The sequence below is a fragment of the Eulemur rufifrons genome, chromosome 20 (assembly GCF_041146395.1).
Source record: "Eulemur rufifrons isolate Redbay chromosome 20, OSU_ERuf_1, whole genome shotgun sequence".
Classification (NCBI taxonomy): Eukaryota; Metazoa; Chordata; class Mammalia; order Primates; family Lemuridae; genus Eulemur; species Eulemur rufifrons.
Genome location: NC_091002.1, coordinates 6,237,523 through 6,259,300, shown reverse-complemented (window position 1 = coordinate 6,259,300; position 21,778 = coordinate 6,237,523). Strand labels below are relative to the sequence as shown.

The following is a 21,778-nucleotide window of genomic DNA, read 5'->3' as shown; positions in this document are numbered from 1 at the left end:
CTGATGCAGCAGGGAACCTTCATTTGATGGCTTTTTCCAATAAACAAAACCTCCAGGTTGGAGACCTTGATCTTTGATGTCTTTATCTCCCAGGAGCTCACTGTTAATTTAGAATTTTTAGTGAGAAGGGAAAGGCCCTGGCAATAAGGAACAATGTCACATTTAAGGACTGGATCCCAGCCTGTTTCCTCCAGGTGTGTGATTTCAAAGGCGCTGATTTTTCCAAATAGCGTAGAACTTAAGCAAGTGGAAGAGCCTGAGGCCAGGAAGGGTTGAAAGTTTCTGTAAGCTTTGCCAATTGATTTTTTTATTATCTCATTTGTGCCTTCCCCCAGTCTGAGGGGCATTCCCTGGGGGCAGACTGGCAGTGCCAGTGCCGATCGATCCAGTCTCGGTCAGCTCTGAACACACCAGATGAGATGTCCATAAATATGTTACACCCTCTTACAAGTTTCCCCGCACTCTCTTTCCCCAATTCTATATCCACTCGCTTTTATCTTTCTTTTCTTAGCCCTCAACTTAAAACAACCTTTAAAAACATCCAGACAAAATTGCTTTAACAAAAACCATTCTTGTGCCTTCTTTATAACCTCCTTTACCAAAAACACATCTGACTGCTCTTATACACTTTATGCAGAATTGTTTCTCTTATATGTAGTAGTTTTAATTGCATATATTAATTACAATTTTACCTCTTAATCTTAATTTCTAGTGAAAAACCTAGGAAGTAATTTTGAACTGTTTTATGAGTATTTGTAGATGAAAACCATTTCATAATTTCATAGAAAGATGTTTCCTCAATTTTTTATTAACAGATCTAAATATGTTTAATTTTTCTATACCATATAAAACTAAGATGCCAAAATATGTCAACTTAAACTTACATTTAGTGATTGTTTCAGTATTTTAACTTAGAAATGATTCAGACATTTTATGCTTTTCTATTACTTAATTTAACATAATATGACTTTTTATTTATTTATTTATTTATTTATTTTTGAGACAGAGTCTCACTCTGTTGCCCAGGCTACAGTGCCATGGTGTCAGCCTAGCTCACAGCAACCTCAAATTCCTGGGCTCAAGCAATCGTCCTGCCTCAGCCTCCCGAGTAGCTGGGACTACAGGCATGTGCCACCATGCCCGGCTAATTTTTCTATATAATTTTTAGCTGTCCATATAATTTCTTTCTACTTTTAGTAGAAACATTGTCTCACTCTTGCTCAGGCTGGTGTCAAACTCCCCAGCTCAAATAATCCTCCCACCTCGGCCTTCCAGAGTGCTAGGATTACAGGCGTGAGCCACCGCGTCCAGCCATAATGTGACTTTAAATTACTGAAAAAGATTTTTTAAATGATGAAAAGTTATGTATAAACTTTTTTACCATCTACATTCATTTAATTTACTTGTTCTTAACAATTATGCTTGAGTTGTCCATTAAATAAAGCTAGCCATCATCTCAAGTTATTTCCTTGTTAATAATTTTTGTGGCCTGCAAATGTTGGGCAGTTGCCACCTACACAAGAGCCCTAAAGTTAAATACGTGGATATTTTGCTGATCAGAAGATACAGCTGTTTTCATTAAATCAACAATATTAAACTAGTCTTACCAAAGATTTACCCAAGTGAACTAAAAGGCATTAAAGTTAGTTTTTATTTTTCTGATAAAATATTTGATTTAAGCTCTTTTTAAGACAATTGATTAGAGCTCTTTTATATATTTCAGTAGTGAAATATCACATGCACATAACACACAAAGACATACAGACAGAAGCAGATCTTACAGCTTTTATAAGATTCTTCATTTGCCAGGGTTGATGGAAAAACTAAATTCTGGCCGGGCGCGGTGGCTCACGCCTGTAATCCTAGCACTCTGGGAGGCCGAGGCAGGTGGATCGCTCAAGGTCAGGAGTTAGAGACCAGCCTGAGCAAGAGCGAGACCCCGTCTCTACTAAAAATAGAAAGAAATTATATGGACAACTAAAAAAATATATATAGAAAAATTAGCCGGGCATGGTGGCCCATGCCTGTAGTCCCAGCTACTCGGGAGGCTGAGGCAGGAGGATCGCTTGAGCCCAGGAGTTTGAGGTTGCTGTGAGCTAGGCTGACGCCACGGCACTCACTCTAGCCTGGGCAACAAAGTGAGACTCTGTCTCAAAAAAAAAAAAAAAAAAAAAAAAACTAAACTAAATTCTGCCAAAGTATTTAAAGACGTTTATTCAGAGCCCATAGGAGTAACTGTGGTCCGAAGAACACCATCTCAAGAGGTCCTGAAAAAGTGCACCTGAGGAAGCTGGGTTACATTTTGGTTTTATACATTCCCAGAGACAGGAATTACAGGTAAAATCATCAATCAATACATGGAAGGTACACATTGGTTCGGTTTGACAAGGCAGGGCATCTAGAAGTGGGGGCTTACAAGTCATAGGTGAGTTTTAGGGATTCTTTAGGTGGCAATTGGTTGAGAGAGTTAAGTTTTGTCTAAAGAATTGGAGTCAGGGCTGGGCTCAATGGCTCACGCCTGTAATCCCAGCACTTTAGGAGGATCATTTGAGCCCAGGAGTTTGAGAACAAACTGAGCAACATAGTGAGACCCTGTCTGTAAGAAAAATTTAAAAATTAGCCAGGGATGGCGGTGTGTGCCTTGTAGTCCCAGCTACTTGGGAGGCTGAGGCAGGAGGATTGCCTGAACCAAGGAATTTTAGGTTACAGTGAGCTATGATCTCACCACTGCACTCCAGCCTGGGTGACAGAGAGACACACTACCTCTAAAAAAAACTTAATAAAATAAAATAAACCCATTTAATGAGATTTTATGGTATGTAAGGCATGACTCACCAGGTCTCTTAGCAAGGAATTTGGGCAAGAGAAAAAAAGGTCAGAGTTCAGTCCTCAGTTGCCCCTCTTGACCAAAGATCATCCCAAGGCATGTGCAGGCCAGTAACCAGCAGGAGGTCCCAGGGCCAGGCAGGCTCATTCCTAGAGTTGTCTACTTGGTTGTCTGGCATTGATGACAGTAGTTTCAATATTAGTAATGGTGGATCTTAGGGGAAGGACATGATTTGACCTGATTTAAAAGCCAGTTGTAGGCCGGGCGCGGTGGCTCATGCCTGTAATCCTAGCACTCTGGGAGTCCGAGCCGAGTGGATCATTTGAGCTCAGGAGTTCGAGACCAGCCTGAGCAAGAGTGAGACCCCCTCTCTACTAAAATAGAAAGAAATTATATGGATAACTAAAAATATACAGAAAAAATTAGCTGGGCATGGTGGCACATGCCTGTAATCCCAGCTACTCGGGAGGCTGAGGCAGGAGGATCGCTTGAGCCCTGGAGTCTGAGGTTGCTGTGAGCTAGGCTGACGCCAGGGCACTCTAGCCCGGGCAACAGAGTGAGACTCTGTCAAAAAAAAAAAAAAAGAAAGAAAGAAAGAAAAGAAAAGCCAGTTGTTTAAGGGGCAAGAGAGTTAGTCCTCAGGTTCAGTCTGAAAAAACATCCTGGATCAGATTTATTCTACGAGCTTTCACAACCCAGGTCTTTGTTTGTGTCTTTTCTTTCTTTTCTTGTATCTGGCACCAGTTTTCAAATGATTTCTTTTCTCCCTTCAGACTATCAATCTCTCTTGGTCTTTTTCTTTTTCTTTCTTTCTTTCTTTTTTTTTTTTTTTAGAGACAGGGTCTCACCCTGTCATCTGGGCTAGAGTGCAGTGGCATCATAGCTCACTGGAGCCTCCAAATCCTGGGCTCAAGTGATCCTCCCGCCTCAGCTTCCCGGGTAGCTGGGACTACAGGTGCATGCCAGCACACCCGATTAATTGTTCTTATTTTTCTTAGAGAACGGGTCTCTCTATGTTGCCCAGTCTGTTTTCAAACTCCTGGCCTCAAGTGATACTCCAGCGTCGCCTCCTGGAGTTACTGGGACTACAGGTAGCACCACTGCACCTGCTCAATCTCTTGATGACCTGTTCGCTTGCCCTAAACAAATGTTAGCTCGTCAACTCTAAATTTGCACTTCTAAAGACATGACTCTTAAGTGAAACAAGGTAGGAAATTTACCTCTCAAAGACACAGAACTTAAATCTAAACACCATTATTTGCTGAGACAAAGGACTTAGGTAAAGGCCCAGTTAAGACAAGATGCCCAGGAGGAGTACCTTAAGCACAGGTGCAATTTGTTATGTAAACTTTAAGCCGCTGTCTTCCCCATTATGGGGGTGGGGGTGGGGGGCGAGAGAGAGAGAGAGAGAGAGAGAGAGAGAGACTCCCTTACAAATGGAGATTTCCTTTATAGATGCAAATTTCTTTTACAAAAGGCTTCAAAATAGCCAGCTAAACATCAGAAAGTTGTATTCTGGAGACTGATTTCATTTGATTGATGGTCTTTTCAACTCAGTTTATTAGATTACTGACTTCTAGGTGGAGCCCCTTCCGTCCTAGGAACGAGGTGTATAAAGAACAAGAACAAATCAAAGTGGAGCCCTTTAAGGACGAGGGCAAAGAAAGCATTTGCAGTTTTGGGAGCCTAACATTTAAATAAGCAAAAAGCAGGCACAGCTGGAAGGCAGAGCGCCTACATCTTTACAAATTAAGGATCCCACCTTTGCACTGAATCCTGGGTCCCCTAAACAGAGAAACACCATGGACTGCTGCACACCCTTCCCACAGTGCTCCTCACTGCCAAGACTTTCCCTGAGGCTGGTGGGCGACCCAAGGCCAGTCAGCCCACTCCATCATCTGCCCATCGGGAGCTGAGGCAGGAGGATCGCCTGAGGCCAGGAGTTGGAGGCAGCAGCGCACCATGATTGCGCCTGTGAATAGCCACTGCACCCTCACCTGGACAACATCGTCAGACTCTGTTTTTAAAATAAATAAAATAAAAAGAAAGCAACGAGAGGGACCAAACATATTTAAAAAGGGCTTTCAGTCAACTCAAAAAAAATTCCCAGAAATAGGACCCAAAAGAGAAAAATCAGAAAGGCTTGCCTGTGTATGTACGTATGTATGTTGTATTTATTTATTTATACACAGGGGCTCGCTCTGTCACCCAGGCTGGAGTGCAGTGGTGCAATCATTTTAGGAACTTTTCTAAAGTGACCAGACTAGGAGTGTGTTTTGGGTTGAAATGTGTTGCTTATTCACGTCACTGCTCTAGGTGTCACCCAAGAGTCATGATCGCTCTCTTACGTGGCTCAGGCTGCCTCTGTCAGGTGACAGCAGGGTGTTCAAGGTATTGGAGTGACCAGTCCCTTATTTATACCTTTCCAAATGAGCAAGAGTCCCTAAAATGTTTCTGGTGAAGAATGCCCTGTGAAGCCACTTCCTGTCCAGGATGGCAGTTCCGACCTCAGTTCTGACACCTCTGCCAAGTCTCTAGTCGCCTGGAGCACCCAACGGGTCAGAGCAATCGCCTCTTCTCTCTGGGACAAGAGAACTTGCTGTCATGCCCCTTTTGGTTAGAATGGGAATTGGTCACAGATGAAAAGTCATGTCCACATTACGAACAACGGGAAGCAGCCGCAAGTTTTCAGAGCATGCTTTGTCATTTTATCCCCAAAGAAGCGAAACCCCGGGCGCCTGACTGCCACACGATGGCCCAGACCCCGTGCCATGAGGCAGAGGTGGGAAGCCAGCCCTCTGCAGGTTCTTTACTTCAATCTCCTGTGCCGAGAAAGAGACCGAAGCCCTCACTTTTAAAGGAAAGATAGGGTTTGAAAAACAGCCCAAATAAAATGTACACCACAATCAAAAAGAGAAGGGAGGTCTGGATTCAGACTCACCCTTCTGCACCCGGACACCTCTGGAATCAGAGGACCACATGGGTGCGCGCTGGTACCCAGCGCTGGGTCCCAGAGGGAATACTGGGGGTCAGGGGAGGATGGTCACCCTGAGTCCTGATGGCTTAGGCCAGATATGTTGACCCAACAACTGGGAGAAATTATTATAAGTAGGGAGTTTATCTGGGCCACGTTGGAGGGCGGCAACCAATCTATGCTCTCAGGTTGCAGTCCTCCAGCGTGGCCCAAATAAACTCTCTACTTATGTTAATTTTACATCAGTTTTTTCCATTAGGTCAACACTTTTCAGGAGAGCAAAGCAGAATCACAGAAAATCTCGAAGGAACTCACTGATCCATGTGATGCCAGAGTGCCAGCCAGCCACAACGGTGGCTCCTCAGTGTCCTGAGGGTGGCCAGGTGGATGGCAGGAGAGTCCCAGGAGAGAGAACAGCAGGTAGGCGTGCCTGGAGGAGCCAGACACTGAAGGAAGGTGAGGCTGGCTTTGAACTCGGGCCCTGAGCCCCAGAGCAGAGATTGGAGGACGTTCTATCATGTTCCTGACAGGGGCAAAGAAAAGGGAGAAGCCATGCCTGCCGCCCAGGACTCCTGAACCATGTCCTCCCGAGCCCCAGACTTGAGTGGACCTCAGAGTAGAGTGGCCCAGACCTTCCAGGGTCAGGCCTCTACTGAACCCTACCCACCCACCTCACCCCCACATCAAGCCGAGGCTGCCCCTGCTCTGCCGCCCACAGCCAGTCCCCAGGACAGGGGCAGGCCTGGGGGGGGCCCTCCCTCCCCATTCAGCCTGACCTCCCCCTTCAGCCCCAAGACCCCCAAATCCCCCATAGCCATGTGACCCCCCAGTGGTCATGATGGCCTGGTGAGGCTTGCACTCCCACCCCCTGGTCCACAGGAGCCTGGAACGCTCCAGAATGAGTTTGGGAGTGGGGATGGGACTGCCACATTCAGCTCGTAAAGGGTAGGGCTGGACCCCAGGAACAGCCACCTGGAAGGTCTGGGAGATCTGAAAACACCTCTGGGTGGGGCTAGGGGGCTTAGAGCCCCCTCCATCTCCCTGAAAGGGAAAGATTGCACAGGCCTCAGGGCGGTCCCAGGCCCTGCCGCACCTGTTTCCCCCTCTGTGAGGTAGGGGTGCCCCTGCCCACCCCAGGGGAGGCTGTTCCAGGAAGCTGTGCCTCATGTCAGCCCCAGGGCGGCGTCAGGAGCCCATTTTATAGGCAAGAAAACCGAGGCTAGGCACAGTTGGGCCCCAGAGCTGTTTGTCCTGCTGAGGCGGGTGGATCACTTGAGACCAGCAGTTTGACACCAGCCTGAGCAAGAACGAGACCTTGCCTCTACAAAACATAGAAAATTAGCCAGGTGTGGTGGTGCTCACCTGTAGTCCCAGCTCTTCAGGGGGCTGAGGCAGGAGGACTGCTTAAGCCCAGGAGTTTGAGGTTGCGGTGAGTTGTGATTATGCCAGGAGATGGGGAGAGAAAAAAGAAGGAAACAGCTGTGCAGAAGGCCCACTGTGCAACTTACAGGAGTTCCAGGAGATGAAAAGGGAGGGAAGGAATAACAGTAAAACAGTGATTCCCGGCCGGGCGCGGTGGCTCACGCCTGTAATCCTAGCTCTCTGGGAGGCCGAGGTGGGCGGATCGTTTGAGCTCAGGAGTTCAAGACCAGCCTGAGCAAGAGCGAGACCCCATCTCTACTAAAAATAGAAAGAAATTATATGGACAGCTAAAAATATATATAGAAAAAATTAGCCGGGCATGGTGGTGCATGCCTGTAGTCCCAGCTACTCGGGAGGCTGAGACAGGAGGATCGCTTGAGCCCAGGAGTTTGAGGTTGCTGTGAGCTAGGCTGACACCACGCCACTCACTCTAGCCCGGGCAACAGAGTGAGACTCTGTCTCAAAAAAAAAAAAAACAAAAAACAAAAAAACAGTGATTCCCCCAAGCTAAAGGGCCTACAGCTCCAGGTACAACCTGCCCAGCACCTTGAACCAGTGCAAACAGGGCTCAAAACACATCCTGTGGAAACTTCCAGCGACTCTTGAGGGTTCCCTGCTGCAGGCAGATGGAGGGGGTGCAGGGAGGTGCCCACTTCCAACTGAGAGCCCACCTTCCACTGAACCTTCCCTGCAACACTGAGCCAGGCGCCCGCCCACAGTGGGCCTCGGAAAGACAAAGTCGCTTCCTGCTGGGGCTCTACAGTCCAGTGGGGGTGTCAGGAGATGAGCTACTAACACAAGAGAGCACGAGCGCTCTAGCGCCTCCCAGGGACACACACCGGAGAGGGAGGCTGGTCTCCGAGGCCAAGGGGGCAGCTACCCTGGGGTGGGAGGGCCCAACCACGAGCCCCCAGAGCTGGCAGAAGACACCTTCAGACAGGCCGACTCGGCACATTTTCTTCCCACATGCTTTCCTGTGAGGCTACCTGAAAGTACGTGGCAGGGAGGACAGAACACGGGTCTAGGGGAAGGTGGTTCTGAGCCGCAGAGTAAAGCTGGGGCAGGAGGGTGGGCAGCGGGAACGCCCAGCTGGCCAGGGCAGGAGGGCGGAGGCACCAGGAGGTGCCCTGAGACGAGGGAATGGCTGGATGCTGGAGGACGTACAGACGTGACAAAGGCAGATGATGCGGGAGAAAGGAAAAGGCCAACATGATGTCCAAGAAAATGGCTGTCCGGAAAAGAGAGCGCACTCCCAGCTCACTGGCCAGGCCACTAGCGACACCTACATGCAGATGTCACGGATGCTCTGTATTGACTCACCTCCGGCCAAGCAGGACAGCCCTGTGTGGCTCTAGGGCAAACGTGAAGCCAAACTGCTCACAGGCGCTGCCTGTGCCCCCCACACCGGAAGCCCATTTAGGCCTCCCCAGCCCTGATGGACCCTGCTTTTGTCAAGGTCACCAATGACCAGAGTTGCCATATCTGCTGGTCATCTCAGGCCTTGCCTACCCTCTGTGGCATGTGACACACTGAACCCCAATTCCTGAAGCCCTCACCCGGCCTTCCAGGACACCTCTCAGTTCTCTTCCTGCCTGTGGTGGCTCCATTGCCCCCAGGGGTCCCTCCCCTGTCCACTGTCCGTGCTCAGGCCATAGGGATCTCAGCCAGCACTCCTGTCCCAACCTGCTCCCTGCAGCCCCCTTCCCGGTGCAACCACCCAGTGGCCTCCTGCCTCCCTCTAATCCACATCCACCTACCCACAAACCCTGCTGCCACCACTTTCAAACATATCCAGAATCCAGCTGCCTCTCACGCTGGCCCCCGCACCAGCACCTGGGGGCCACTTTCTCAGCTCTGATGGCTGCAGTCACGCCCTCATAGGCCAGTTCTGTGCTCACCCAGCCAGTCCGTTCCCAGCCAGCAGCCAGAAGTGTACAGCTCACAACCATCAGCCCACATCCTTGCCCCAAACCCCACAGGGATCCACCATGCTGCGCCAACACTCTCCTGACACTGGCCATGTTCTCTGCAGGCCCTGGGCCCCCTTGCTGGACAGAGGCACACGCACATCAGCCCCTGGCCCCTCCACACCCGAGTCTGCCTGGCGCATGCCCCTGCATCACCCCAAAGAGCACCTCCTGAGAGGCTTCTACAAGCACTCTCGGCTGACCCCATCTCTTACAGTGACAGAAGTAAGCCCCAATCTGTGCCAGGGCTCATGGCTGCTCCTCAAATATGGGACACTAAATTTAAATTTTGGATAAATAATAATTTTTAGTGTAAGTTCATCCCAAATATTGCATGGGACTACACTTAAAAAGTATTTGTTGTTCTTGTATTTGGTGTGCTAAATCTGGCTACCCAAAGCTACATTCCCCGCCTCCCTTGCAGCTAGGAGTGGTCATGTGACTAAGGCCAGCCAATGAGACATGAGCACTGCCTGGGCCATGCCCTTCTTTGCCACTTCTGCTCAGGCACTGCTGAGCTGGGGACAGGAGTCTGGCCCTGTACCACACCCCTCTGGCCCAGGTTGAAGGGCCAACAAAGGCCCAAGGCCTGCCACGGCCTCAGAACCCCTAGTCTCTCCCTGGCCCACTTCAGAGTTCTTCACAGGCACCTCCTGCTGCACATCCAACTTGGTCCCTCTGCTGTGGTGTGAGCTGCTCAGGGGGCACTCTGTTCACTGGGGAGCCTGCATGTCAGGACAGGCTAGTGGGGGCAGGCAAAGGACAGGAACATGGAGTCAGTATCTGGCAGTCAGCAGGGGCAATAAAGATCACCATGGGGCCGGGCGCGGTGGCTCACGCCTGTAATCCTAGCACTCTGGGAGGCCGAGGCGGGTGGATCGCTCAAGGTCAGGAGTTCGAGACCAGCCTGAGCAAGAGCGAGACCCCGTCTCTACTAAAAATAGAAAGAAATTATATGGACAACTAAATATATATATATATATAGAAAAAAATTAGCCGGGCATAGTGGCGCATGCCTGTAGTCCCAGCTACTTGGGAGGCTGAGGCAGGAGGATCGCTTGAGCCCAGGAGTTTGAGGTTGCTGTGAGCTAGGCTGACGCCACGGCACTCACTCTAGCCCGGGCAACAGAGTGAGACTCTGTCTCAAAAAAAAAAAAAAAAAAAAAAAGATCACCATGGGACAGAGCAGAGGTCGGGGCTGGTGAGCTAAAAGGCCCCCTCTCAGAGAGGTGGACCAGGACTGTCCAGCCCTACCTGCCTGAGATAGCAGCACCTGTGCTGTGGCAGTGACAAGCAGGGAACCGAAGCCACAGAGAGCCCAAGTGCCCTGCCCAGGTGAGTGGCAGTCACTTCCAGTCTTTGCCCTGCTGTGCTCCTGGGTTTGTTTCTAACAATGTGCATGCATTGCTTTGACAAAAGGCTCTACTTTTACTTTAAAAAGCATGTACAGAAAGAATAAAGGGAGAAAGGTGTGACTTGCTTCACCTGGAGGTCACCTGCTGGGTGCTGGGTGCACAGGCCTGTGCCAGCTCCCTGTCCAGGAGGCCCTGGTGCCCAGGGGCCAGGCTCAGGGCTGAGGCTGGGGGTGGCAATCCCAGCCCTCCCTTCCCTGGAGAGGCACTGGCCAGCCACCTTCGCTGTCCCAGCAGCCGCAGGCTGTGTGGCCTACCACTCAGCCTCCAGGGAGCCCACTCCATGCAGAGTCTTGGGGGACTCAGCCCTGGGGCATCAGGGACATAGGGCATTTTCTCCACTTGCTCAGCCTCCAAGCAAGAACAGCAGGCAATGAGCAGGCCCCTGGAAGGTGGGCTTGTCGTGGCACACATGCCTGCGGGTGCAGGTGCACGCAGGAGGATGGAAGTGTGTATCTATCTCTCAGCACTGGCATGAGACAGGTGGCAAGAGGGCCCCCACTCACACAGAACTGGGGAAACCAAGGCCCAGAGAGGGGCCCAACCAACCAGGGGCTCCCAGGGATGACGCAGGGAGCTCTGGTGTCCAGAGCAAGGAGAAATGACACAGGCATGCTGGCTGGGCGTTTATTAACAAGGGACAGTGCTGGTGAGGGTCCTCAGCGCCCGGTCGGCCAGCAGGCACACAGGGCCCGGCGCTCGGCCTGTAGGAGGAGGGTCTCCGTCTGCAAAGCAACAAGAGGCCATGAGGGTGTGGCATGGCTGCCCACTGGCCACCTCCCCCAGGGCCTCCAGACCACCCAGGGCAGCCGCGTCTCCAGCTGCTTCTGACAGGCCCTTCACATGGTAACCCCAAGCCAGATGACTGCCCCGCCTTCCTTCAGCTCACACCCCCTCTCAGGGGGCCACTGTCAGCCAACACCCCCAAGGGTAAGCTGCGGTCTGCTCCTCCAAGAGTCTAGCTCCAGACCCCATGGCGGGAGAGGGGGCTCCAGGTTTCTGCCTGGGTCCTCTGGAACTGTCCAGAGAAGGGCACCAGGACTTGTAAGGGATGGGCCAGGCAGGGTTCTCCCCTTCCTGAACTCTCCTTTCTAGGATGAAGCACAAGTTTCTGCCACAGATGAAAACGTTCTTGGCTGTGCCTTGTGTGTCCAGTCTTGGGAGTGTTTAGTCAATGTGTGTGTCTACCCACCCCCATCCCTAATGCTCTGGCCACACCCTCTTTCTCCGCCCCACTTTCTTCTCTGACTCCCGGACCTCACCCCCCACCTGGGGAATCATGGACTGGGCTGGCAGTCTCTCTCCAGGGGCCAGGTCTGCCACAGCGCCCAGACCCAGGGTAGAGGAGTCACAGGCCTCCGAGGGGAGGGGCTAGAAAGTGTACTGGGCATAGGGGGTGCTCAAGGGTGAGGACTGTGCCCACAAGGATCACAGAGGCTGCCAATAAATGGGGGTGGAAGATTAGGGACACGCCTGGGCGTCCTGGAACTGTCTCTACGTTCACCGGAAGGCGCCTCTTCCACACCCTTTGCTCCTGTCCCGAGCCCCAGTAAAGCCTGGGACCACCCTGAGGCGCCAAGCGGCCCTCACCCGCGCGTCCAGGCTGTAGGCTGTCTTCCGCAGGTCCTGCAGGGCGCGCTGCATGAACTCGAACGCGTGGCAGTCAACGCACGGGCGGCCTGTGGGGCAGGGGAGGGGGGGGTTGACGGGAGAGGAGTGCCATCTGGAGGGGGTCCCTTGCACGACCACGCCCGCACCCCAGCCGTGCTCCAGCCAGGAGATTGGCCCCACTCCCCACTCCACCATCGCCTGCCGAGGGGAGCATCTGCTGCGGGAACAAAGGAGAGGCGTGGCCCTCACCCCCACCCCGTGCTCCACAGGGTCGCCCCGGGGCACTAACTCTGCGCAGGGACTGCGCTCCCGGTGGCAGGTTCGGCGCGGGCCCGGGTGCCCAGCAGCGCCAGGCTCAGCAGCAGCAGCAGCAGCGGCAGCGGCAGCGGCGGCAACATCGACATCGGGGACCTGCGCGCCGGCGGGGGGGCCATGGCCGAGGAAGCCCGGGCCGCCCTGCAGTGGGCGGGAGGGAGTCAGCGGTGCCAGCCGCAAGCTGGGCCCGCGAAGCCCCGCCGCTACACCCCATCCTCTGGCCCGCGACTCCAGCCCCACCCACTCTCAGGACCACGAACCTCTGCCCTATCCCCCAGGCCCGTGACCCCAGCCCACGCCCCCCTCACCCGGCCCGTGACCCCGGCCCTACCCACTCCCAGGGCCGCGATCCCCCGCCTCAGCCCCCGGGCCCGCGACCCCAACCCACTCCCAGGGCCGCCAACTGCAGCCCACCTACCCACTCCCCGGGCCCGCGACCCCCGCCCCACCCCCTGGGCCCGCGACCCCAGCCCCACCCATTCCCAGAGCCCCGAAGCCCCGCCCCACTGCAAGGGCCTGCGACCCCAGCTCGCCTCCCGGGTCTCAAGAATTACCCCTCTGGACGCCCACAACCCCGTTCTTACCGCAGTTCAGGGACCCCGCGATTAGCAGCTCGGGCGACTTAGAAAGACGTTCCGCGGCCGGTGCGCACCGCGCATGCTCCCCGACCCGACCCCTCCCGGGCCCCCACCCGACGTCGTTGTCATGGAAACCCGGAGACTGCTCCGGCGGCCAGCTTAAAGGGACCGAGGGGGTACCCAGGACTCCCGCGTGTCCAGGCCTGGCCACTGGCGGTGCCCGGGAGCAGCGTCTGAGCCGCAGCCGGTGGAGTCGAGGGCTGCCTGGAGTAGGCGGCGCCTGGGCGGACCCTCCAGAGCGCGCCGCCGGCGGGAACAAAGGCAAGGAAGTGGGAAAAGTGCGTCTGCCGCTGGGGGCCTGTCCCGATGGAGGGGCTCCGTGCACGCCAGGGGCCCGGGGCGCGCGGCAAGTGCGGACGCGCGCGCTCCGCTCCCGGGCCGGTGGGGCCCAGGGTGGGGTCGCACCGTCCAGGGAGGTCCGGCCCGTGGGTAATCACCCACTCCCCTTGCCCCACCTCCACCTGTCTGCTGCCAGGAGGCCTGACCACATCGCCGCCGCCGTGTGCCCAGAGGAGACGGTCGCTCGGCCCCGGTGCAGGAGCTTCTCCGTGAACTCAGGGCTGTTGGGCCTGGGCTCTAGCGGCCGGTGGAGACCATCCCTCCCAGAGGGACGAGGTCTCCCCGCACGCGTGGGCCCGGGGGGCGGGGCGTGAGACTCCCATTTGCCAGACGCCCACGGGGGCCACTGGCGGCGCGAGGCTCCTTAAGTCCAACACCGATGCGGAGGCCGTGACCTCGGGAGAAGGAGCCCCAGGCCCAAGTGGTGCCGGCGTTCCCCCCACCCCCCAGCCGGCAGCGTGTGCGGTGGCCGGGATCCCGCTCGGGGCCCAGAGCTGACTTCCAGCCAGGCCCATTCCTGGTGGCGGGGCCAAGCCTCGGGCGGCCTCCCCTGCGTGGGTCCCCTCCCAGCTAGCCGCTCTCTACCCCGCACCTCCGGACCCCTGGCCAGTGGTCACGCTGGCACAACGTGGTGACGTCCGAGCGCCCAAGCTTCTCCCGCGGTCAAAGGGGCCGGACTCGGTTGGGTGTCTGAACCGTGAGAAGGTTTGGGAGGCCCGGTGGGAGGTGTGTTCGTGACCGCCACTCTCCGCTCCCAGTTGGGCAGACACCGGGCTTTGGGGACCGGGTCGTGCTCAGGGTAGGCAGGGTCCAAGCGGCGGGCCCCTGTCCTGGACGCCCGGGAGCCAGTGGCTTTCTCGTGTGTGGCGCCCGGTGCCCAGGGTCAAGCGGTCACGGTCACCAGGTGAGGTGGGGCAGCCCGCGGCCCCTCGGTTGGACGTGCGCCCCAAGGGCGCCACACCTCTGGCTGGAGTGCAGTGGTGTCATCGTAGCTCACAGCAACCTCAAACTGCTGGGCTCAAGCCATCCTCCTACCTCAGCCACCCAGGTAGCTGGGAATACCGGCACCACCACCATGCCCGGCTAATATTTCTGTTTTTTATAGAGACGGGGTCGCTCTTGCTCAGGCTGGTCTTAAACTCCCGAGCTCAAGCAATCTTCCCGCCTCGGCCTCCCAGAGTGCTAGGATCACAGGCGTGAGCCACCGCGCCCGCCCGGCGGCAGGCTTTTTTCTACCCAGTAGGTCCCACGCTGCCTCTAGCTGTGACCTCCTGTCACCCCCCACCGCAGACAGCTGTTTTCTGGGGGAAGGGGCACTGGCGTGCCCCAGAGGCTCGGCTCGGGCTACGGAGTGGAGCGCGCCGAGCCAAGCACGGCTGAGACCCGCAGGGCTGGCGCTGGTTCCACGAGGGCTGTGTCGCAACGAGGGTCCAGGGGCCGGTGCGTCCCCAGTGCCTGGCGGGCGCTCCTCGCACACCTTCTACCTCCCCGGCGCCCCGCGGCCCTCTCCTGCGGGCCTGTTTCATGCCACGGCCCAGTGTGACCATGACTGCCCCGCGCACACCCTCACCTGACCGCGCGCCCCTGCCAGAGGACGTGTGGCCCTCCGCCCTGTGGACATCCGGCCTGGGTGGGGGCGGCTGCGTCCTGGCTCCCGCCTCCCTCACACCCCAGTTCTTCCTTCTCCTCGGGAGCGTTCTCTCTGGCAAACCCGCTGTGGCTCTCTAACACGCGAACAGAATGGCTCCCAGCGTCTCTCCGCCAGCGCCAGTGATTCCTGCTGCTTCCTCTCTCGAGCCGCTGCCCGGACCCCAGGCTCTCTTGCTGGGCGATCCTCTGCCCGCTCCTTTTCGTGTCCCCTCCCCTCAGCTCGCCACTGTTCTTTCCGAAATCCTGCCAGACCCACCTCAGAGCCGCCAGGATCGCCTCTGCTCCCCGCCCCATCCACTCGCCCCACACCTGGACGCCGCGCCTGTCTCCAGTCAGACAGAGCGACCTTGCAGAAAAAGAAAAAAACGTAGCCAGCGCGGTGGCTCAAGCCTCCAGTAATCCTCGCTCTTTGAGGCCGAGGCGGGAGGATTGCTTGAGCTCAGAGTTCGAGACCAGCCTGAGCAAGAAGAGCAAGACCCCGCCTCTACTAAAAATAGAAAATTAGCCGGGTGTAGTGGTGCCTGTAATCCCAGCTCCTCAGAAGGCGGAGGCAGGAGGATGGCTGGAGCCCAGGAGTTGAAGGTTGCTGTGAGCTATGATGACACCACTGCACTCCACCCAGGGCGACAGAGCGAGATTTAAAAAAAAAAAAAAAAAAAAATTGTAAAATACACATAACAAACTTTATCATTTTAACAATTTTTTTTTTTTTATTTTTTTGAGACGGAGTCTCACTTTGTTGCCCGGGCTACAGTGCCGTGGCATCAGCCTAGCTCACAGCAACCTCAAACTCCTGCCTCAGCCTCCCGAGTAGCTGGGACTACAGGCATGTGCCACAAAGCCCAGCTAATTTTTCCTGTATGTTTTTAGTTGTCCAGCTAATTTCTTTCTATTTTTTTTTTTTGTAGACACTGAGGTCTCGCTCTTGCTCAGGCTGGTCTCAAACTCCTGAGCTCAAACGATCCTCCTGCCTCACCCTCCCAGAGTGCTAGGATTACGGGTGTGATCCACCGTGCCTGGCCACATTTTAGCCATTTTTAAGTGTACAGTTCAGCAGCATTTACATTCATATTGTCACAATCATCACCACCATCCATCTCCAGAGCTTTTTTATCTTCCCAAACTGAAGCTCTGTCCCCATTTAAGCCATAACTCCCCATTGCTCTCCCCCAGCCCCTGGCACCCACCATTCTGTGCCCTGTCTCTGAATCTGACTATTCTAGGGACCTCATATAAGTGGAATCATACAGGATTTGTCCCTTTGTGTCTGGCTTATTTCACTGAGCATCATGTCCTCAAGGTTTATCTATGTTGTACCATATGTCAGAATTTCCTTCCTTTTATGGCTGAATAATATTCCATCACATGGATAGACAACATTTTGTTTACCCATTCATCTGTCACTGGACATTTGGGTTGCTTCCACCTCTCGGCTATTGTGAATAATGACTGCTGTGACAGAGGGACCTTTTAAATCATTGTCAGACTGTACCCTCTGTCCATGACCCTCTGAGGCACCCATGTCACCCATAGTGGTAATCCAAGCCCTGCCATGGCTGGGAGGCTGTCAAGGTAACCTGTCTACCTCCCAGCCTGCCCTCCATCTGCTCCCTGCCCACTCAGGCAAGCCACATAGCCACCTTGCCCGGCCTGGGACACTCTGGCTGCTCTGGCCAGTTCCTGCAGATAGCCCAGGGGCTTGGCTTCTCCTCCCCCCATCAAGGCTTTGCTCAAATCTTTTCTTCGTGGTGAGACTCAGACCACCCACCCTAAGTAGGCCACCTGCCAATTCCAACCCACCTATTTTAGTCTGTGTGGGCTGCCACAACAAAATTCCACAGGCCGGGGGGCCTAAACCTCAGAAATTCATTTTCTCACCATTCTGGAGGTCAGACGTCCAAGAGCAAGGCATTGGCCAGTTCAGTTTTGGATAAAAGCCCTTGTCCTGGCTTGCAGAATGACACCTTTTTGCTATGTCCTCAAAAGGCCTTTCCCCAGTGTGTGTGCTGGAAAAGAGAAAGGGACAGCAAGTGAGCTCTCAGTGTCTCTTCTTATAGGGACACTAATCCTGTCAGATCAGGGCCCCACCCTTGTGACCTCATTTAACCTTAATTACTTCCTTAGGGGCCCCTTCTTCAACTATGGCCACACTGGGGTCAGTGCTCCAACACAGGAGGTTTGGGGGGACACAGACATTCAATCCATAGTACCACCCCATCCTCCCTATCCCCACCCCATTCTATTGTTTTCATTTTCTCACTGAACTATATACTTTACTGAATATGTTGATCGTTCGTTCATTGCATCCAGTAGTTCTCAAGGCAGGGATGGGGATGGGGGAGGCAGTTTTGCCCTCAGGGATATTTGGCAATATCTGGAGACAGTCGGGGTTGTCACGGCTGTGTGGGGTGGGGGGAGTGCTACTGGCATCTCGTAGGGACAGGCCAGGGATGCAGCTGAACATACTGCAGTGTGCAGAACAGCCCCCACCAAGAATGATCTGGTCCAGATTGTCTGTGTGCTGTGGTAGACAGTGCCTGGTCTCTATCTTCTCTGAGAAGTGAGCCCAGTGAGGGCAGGGGTCTGCGTCTGTCTCTCTCCCTGCAGTGTCTGCAGCATCCAGAACGTCCACAGGAGGTGTGGGATGCTCAGGGGCCCAGGGCACCCACTTGGACCTGTGTAGGCACAGAGAAGGGCAGCCACACAGGTGGGTGCCTGGGGAGGAGCTCCACTTTTTTTCTTTTTAGAGACTGGGTCTCGCTCTGTGGCCCAGACTGGAGTGTAGTGGTGTGATCACAGCTCACTGCAGCCTCAAACTCCTGTGCTTAAGGGTTCTCCCACCTGGGACCCCCAAGTAGCTAGGACTACAGGTGTCACCACCTTGTAGAAGGCTAGAAGACTCTTTAAACAGGGGTGGGGCTGCTCTGGCACGGGATGGGAGGGGTCAGGGCACGTGGTGGAGAGGCCTCTGCCGCTGGCAGGAGGCTGGGTGGGTGGTTGGATGTGGGGCCCGGGTGCAGGGAGTGAGAGGGGCTGGGCCAGTGGTGGGGTCACCTTTGGGGATAAGAAATGCAGGGGTGCAGGGAGAATGGTTGCCCTGTGTAGATTCATTTTGGAAATGTGAACTTGAGATGTCAGCTTTCCAGGCCTGGGCTCAGAGGGGAAGTCTGGCTGGTGCCTGTAGTGATATCAGAAGTCTCTGGAAATGAGTCCCTCCCCCAATGTGTAGAACCCAGTAGCTTCTACACTCACTCAGGTGCTGACACTGTGGGACAGAGGTGTGGCTTGGGGCATCTGAAGGCTGCTCCCGGGGACCCCAGAGATCAATGCCTTGTGCTTGCCTTGGGCTCTGCCTAGACAATGGCTCAGGGACCTTTTCCTCCTTCCAGACCAGATGCATCCACAGACCCGCCACCACTAACTCTTACCAGGCAGGAGCCCAACCCCACTAACCCTCACCGCAACCCTGCGATCACCTTCGCAGAGCAGGGTACTGACTTGGGGAGTGGAGCACACGGGAGTTGCTGCTGCTGGTTTGGGTCCAGGATGTGAGAGAAACAGAAGAGGCTAAGATGAGAGTGTCAACCTAAATGACACAGAGAGAGGCTGTCTAAAAGGAAATAATATTGATCCAGGAATCGTGCATTGCAGTGGGAATGCACGTGCTGCAGTAATTATATGCATATTCAGGGAGATAAAATAAGACAAAGGTTTTTTTTTTTTGAGACAGAGTCTCGCTCTTTTGCCCTGGCTAGAGTGCCATGGCGTCAGCCTAGCTCACAGCAACCTCAAACCCCTGGGCTTAAGCGATCCTTCTGCCTCGGCCTCCCGAGCAGCTGGGACTACAGGCATGTGCCACCATGCCTGGCTAATTTTTTTTTCTATATATATTTTTAGCTGTCCAGATCATTTCTTTCTATTTTTTTTTAGTAGAGAAGGGGTCTCGCTCTTGCTCAGGCTGGTCTTGAACTCCTGACCTCGAGCGATCCTCCTGCCTCGGCCTCCCAGAGAGCTAGGATTACAGGCGTGAGCCACCACGCCTGGCCAAGACAAAGGTTTTTAAATGAAAAATGAGGATTGCATAATTGTTTTAAGATAATTATCCTTGGCTACAAGGATCAATAACAAGGGTGATGCTATTCCAAGGTTGCATAGGCAATTGCTGGGCAGATGTCCTCAAAGAAGTATTTTTTGTGTAAGATTGAAATGGCCTTTGTGCAAGGTTGTGGGTTTTGCAGTCTTTTGTGATAGCTCTTGTTGCCAGGCATTTCTTCATGAGAATCCTCTCTTCCTGGCCTCTCCGGCTCTATTTGTCAGGGTTTTTTATTGTTGATTTTTAACACAACAAAAAAGTTGTGTTGTTTTTTTAACCAACTCCATTTTGGTTGTGATAACTTTCACGTTTCCCTGTTTAGGTCAAGATCTTTCACCAAAAACATCACTAATCAATCATCCGGTAATTAGGTTTGGATTGTCCCTTGGTTCTGGGTTGGACCTGTCTGGGTTGCTAGTCTGGCCCCTCATTAGAGGGAGTAATTGGCAGCTAGGAGTCTGTGAAAACCCTTTTAGCCACATTTGAGTAACAAGGGAGATTTGGAGGGAGTGGCTCTCAGGCTAGGTCTGCCTGGAGTCCATTTTTTAAGTTCAATTTTGTCTGTGCCATAGGCATTGACTATCATCTCAAAGTGCTGGGCCAGCTTTATTCCATTGGGAGTTGTATTTCTGCAGAAATTCAACTGGTAGCAGGTACAAAGTTTAAAAAAAATACAAAGTAAAATGATAACCTCAGTTTGCATAGTAGTTTTGAGCCATGAACCTGGGCTTAAAGGTAACCAATTATTTTTGGTAGAGGTGGGGTCTGCTATGTTGCCCAGGTTGATCTCAAATTCCTAGCTTCAAGCAATCCTCCTGCCTTGGCCTCCCAAAGTACTGGGATTACAGGTGTGAGCCACCGCAGCCAACCCCAATCACTTTACTTTAGGACAAAAACTTATAAGATTCTTTCTCATACAAAATTATTCTCTTTTTTTAACTTTTCTTAACAAAAATACATCTTCATACCCAAAACTTTCTTGACATCTCTCTCTCTCTTTCTCATACTTAACTGGTTCCTTTCTATCTTGTTTCTATTTCCTTTCTAAATCCATATTTTGAAACAACCTTTAACCTCTGAATTAGAAAAAATTATTTTTCCCAATAAATAATACATTTTTATACCTTCCTTATAATTTCTGTCATCAAAACCACATCTTTTTGGTAGACTTTATATATAGAATTATATGTATATTAATCAGAATTTTAACTCTTAGAAACTTTAATTTCTAAGAAGCAATTTTGAACTGTGACATTAGTATTTTATAGATGAGAACCATTTTATAATTTTTAAAAGCAGGTTTCCCTATAATATAATTTTTTGATAGTAACTCTATTTAACGAATCCAGTAAGAGTACAAACCCAGCCCTCCCCCACCATCAAAAAAACCCAAAACTAATAATTTACACAAATCCCATTTGTGTTATTTATACATCCCACCTATTTAATGCTTTCTTTTATTTGTATACCTAAAATGTATATTGATATACATTCCTAGACAATGAAAAGATCTTTGACAGAGCTAAGGATTGCTCATTGAAAATTAAATTTAATCTAGCAAAATATATTAATTCAACTGTCCTGGGCACTGATGTCAAAGGTATCATGATGCAACAAGACACTAAACAATATAGTTTCAAAATATTTATTTTTATGTATTTATCATTTTTTTTGTCCTGAGGCAGGGTCTCACTATGTTGCCCTGGGTAGAGTGTAGTGGCATCATCGTAGCTCACTGCAACCTCGAACTCCTGGGCTCAAGCGATCCTTTTGCCTCAGCCTCCCGAGTAGCTGGGACTACAGGCCCACACTACCACACCCGGCTAATTTTTCCATTTTTTGTAGAGAGAGGGTCTCGCTCTTGCTCAAGCTGGTCTCGAACTCCTGGGCTCAAGTGATCTTCCCACCTCAGCCTCCCAGAGTGCTAAGATTACAGGCGTGAGCCACTATGCCCAGCATGTTTTAGTTTTTTTTATCTTATTTAGAAATGACCCAGGCATTTCATAGGTATCTATCATTTAATTTAACATAAGTTTAATATTTCAATTTACATAAAAAGTTTATTTATAAATGTTTATCCTATTTACATTTACCCAATTTGTTTGTTTTAAATAATTCACTTAGATTACTTATGTAAACTGAGATATTAGACAAAGCTAGTTATCATTTCAAGTTATTTCCCCATTAACCATTTTTATATCCTGTGTAGATCAGGTATTCATCTAAGTGAGAACCTTAAATTTAAGTATATGGATATTTTGCCAATAACTCAGAAGTTACAGCTATTTTCACTAAAATAGCAACATTAGTCTTACTTATCAAAGAATTACACAAACAAAGATCATTTGGTTTTAGGCTAGGTTTACAGTTTTATATCTTTTTTTATTATTAATAATGTCCTGGTATTATAGTTTCATATCCTTTGTGTCAAATCCTGACACCTTAAAACATGTAGCAGTGACAAATATAACAGTGTCTGAAGTAAACTCAGGCAAAAATGTATGTTGACAATTTTTAAGACATTTTTATT

At 52.1% G+C, this 21,778-nt stretch overlaps 2 protein-coding genes across 2 annotated transcripts in view; both read right to left on the bottom strand.

Moving 5' to 3' along the window:
* The window catches only part of FGFR3 (fibroblast growth factor receptor 3), a 366,177-nt gene that overhangs the window by 133,389 nt on the left and 211,010 nt on the right, over positions 1–21,778 (bottom strand). The window lies entirely within an intron of this gene.
* On the bottom strand, positions 11,262–13,145 carry NICOL1 (NELL2 interacting cell ontogeny regulator 1). The gene is made up of 4 exons (XM_069496416.1): positions 13,113–13,145; positions 12,503–12,669; positions 12,193–12,281; positions 11,262–11,327 (listed from the first exon to the last, which is right to left on the bottom strand). The coding sequence occupies exons 2-4, from the start codon at positions 12,645–12,647 to the stop codon at positions 11,262–11,264; spliced, it is 300 nt and encodes a 99-aa protein (XP_069352517.1). The 5' UTR covers positions 12,648–12,669; positions 13,113–13,145.

What these genes read in the sequence shown, in the direction of transcription:
- NICOL1 (XM_069496416.1), bottom strand. Translation starts at nt 12,647, where the DNA reads ATGGCCCCCCCGCCGGCGCGCAGGTCCCCGATGTCGATGTTGCCGCCG. An exon ending in GAGCGCAGTCCCTGCGCAGA is followed by an intron (nt 12,282 to 12,502) that starts GTTAGTGCCCCG and finishes CCTGCCCCACAG; the next exon opens with GCCGCCCGTGCGTTGACTGC. An exon ending in CCTACAGCCTGGACGCGCGG is followed by an intron (nt 11,328 to 12,192) that starts GTGAGGGCCGCT and finishes GTTGCTTTGCAG; the next exon opens with ACGGAGACCCTCCTCCTACA.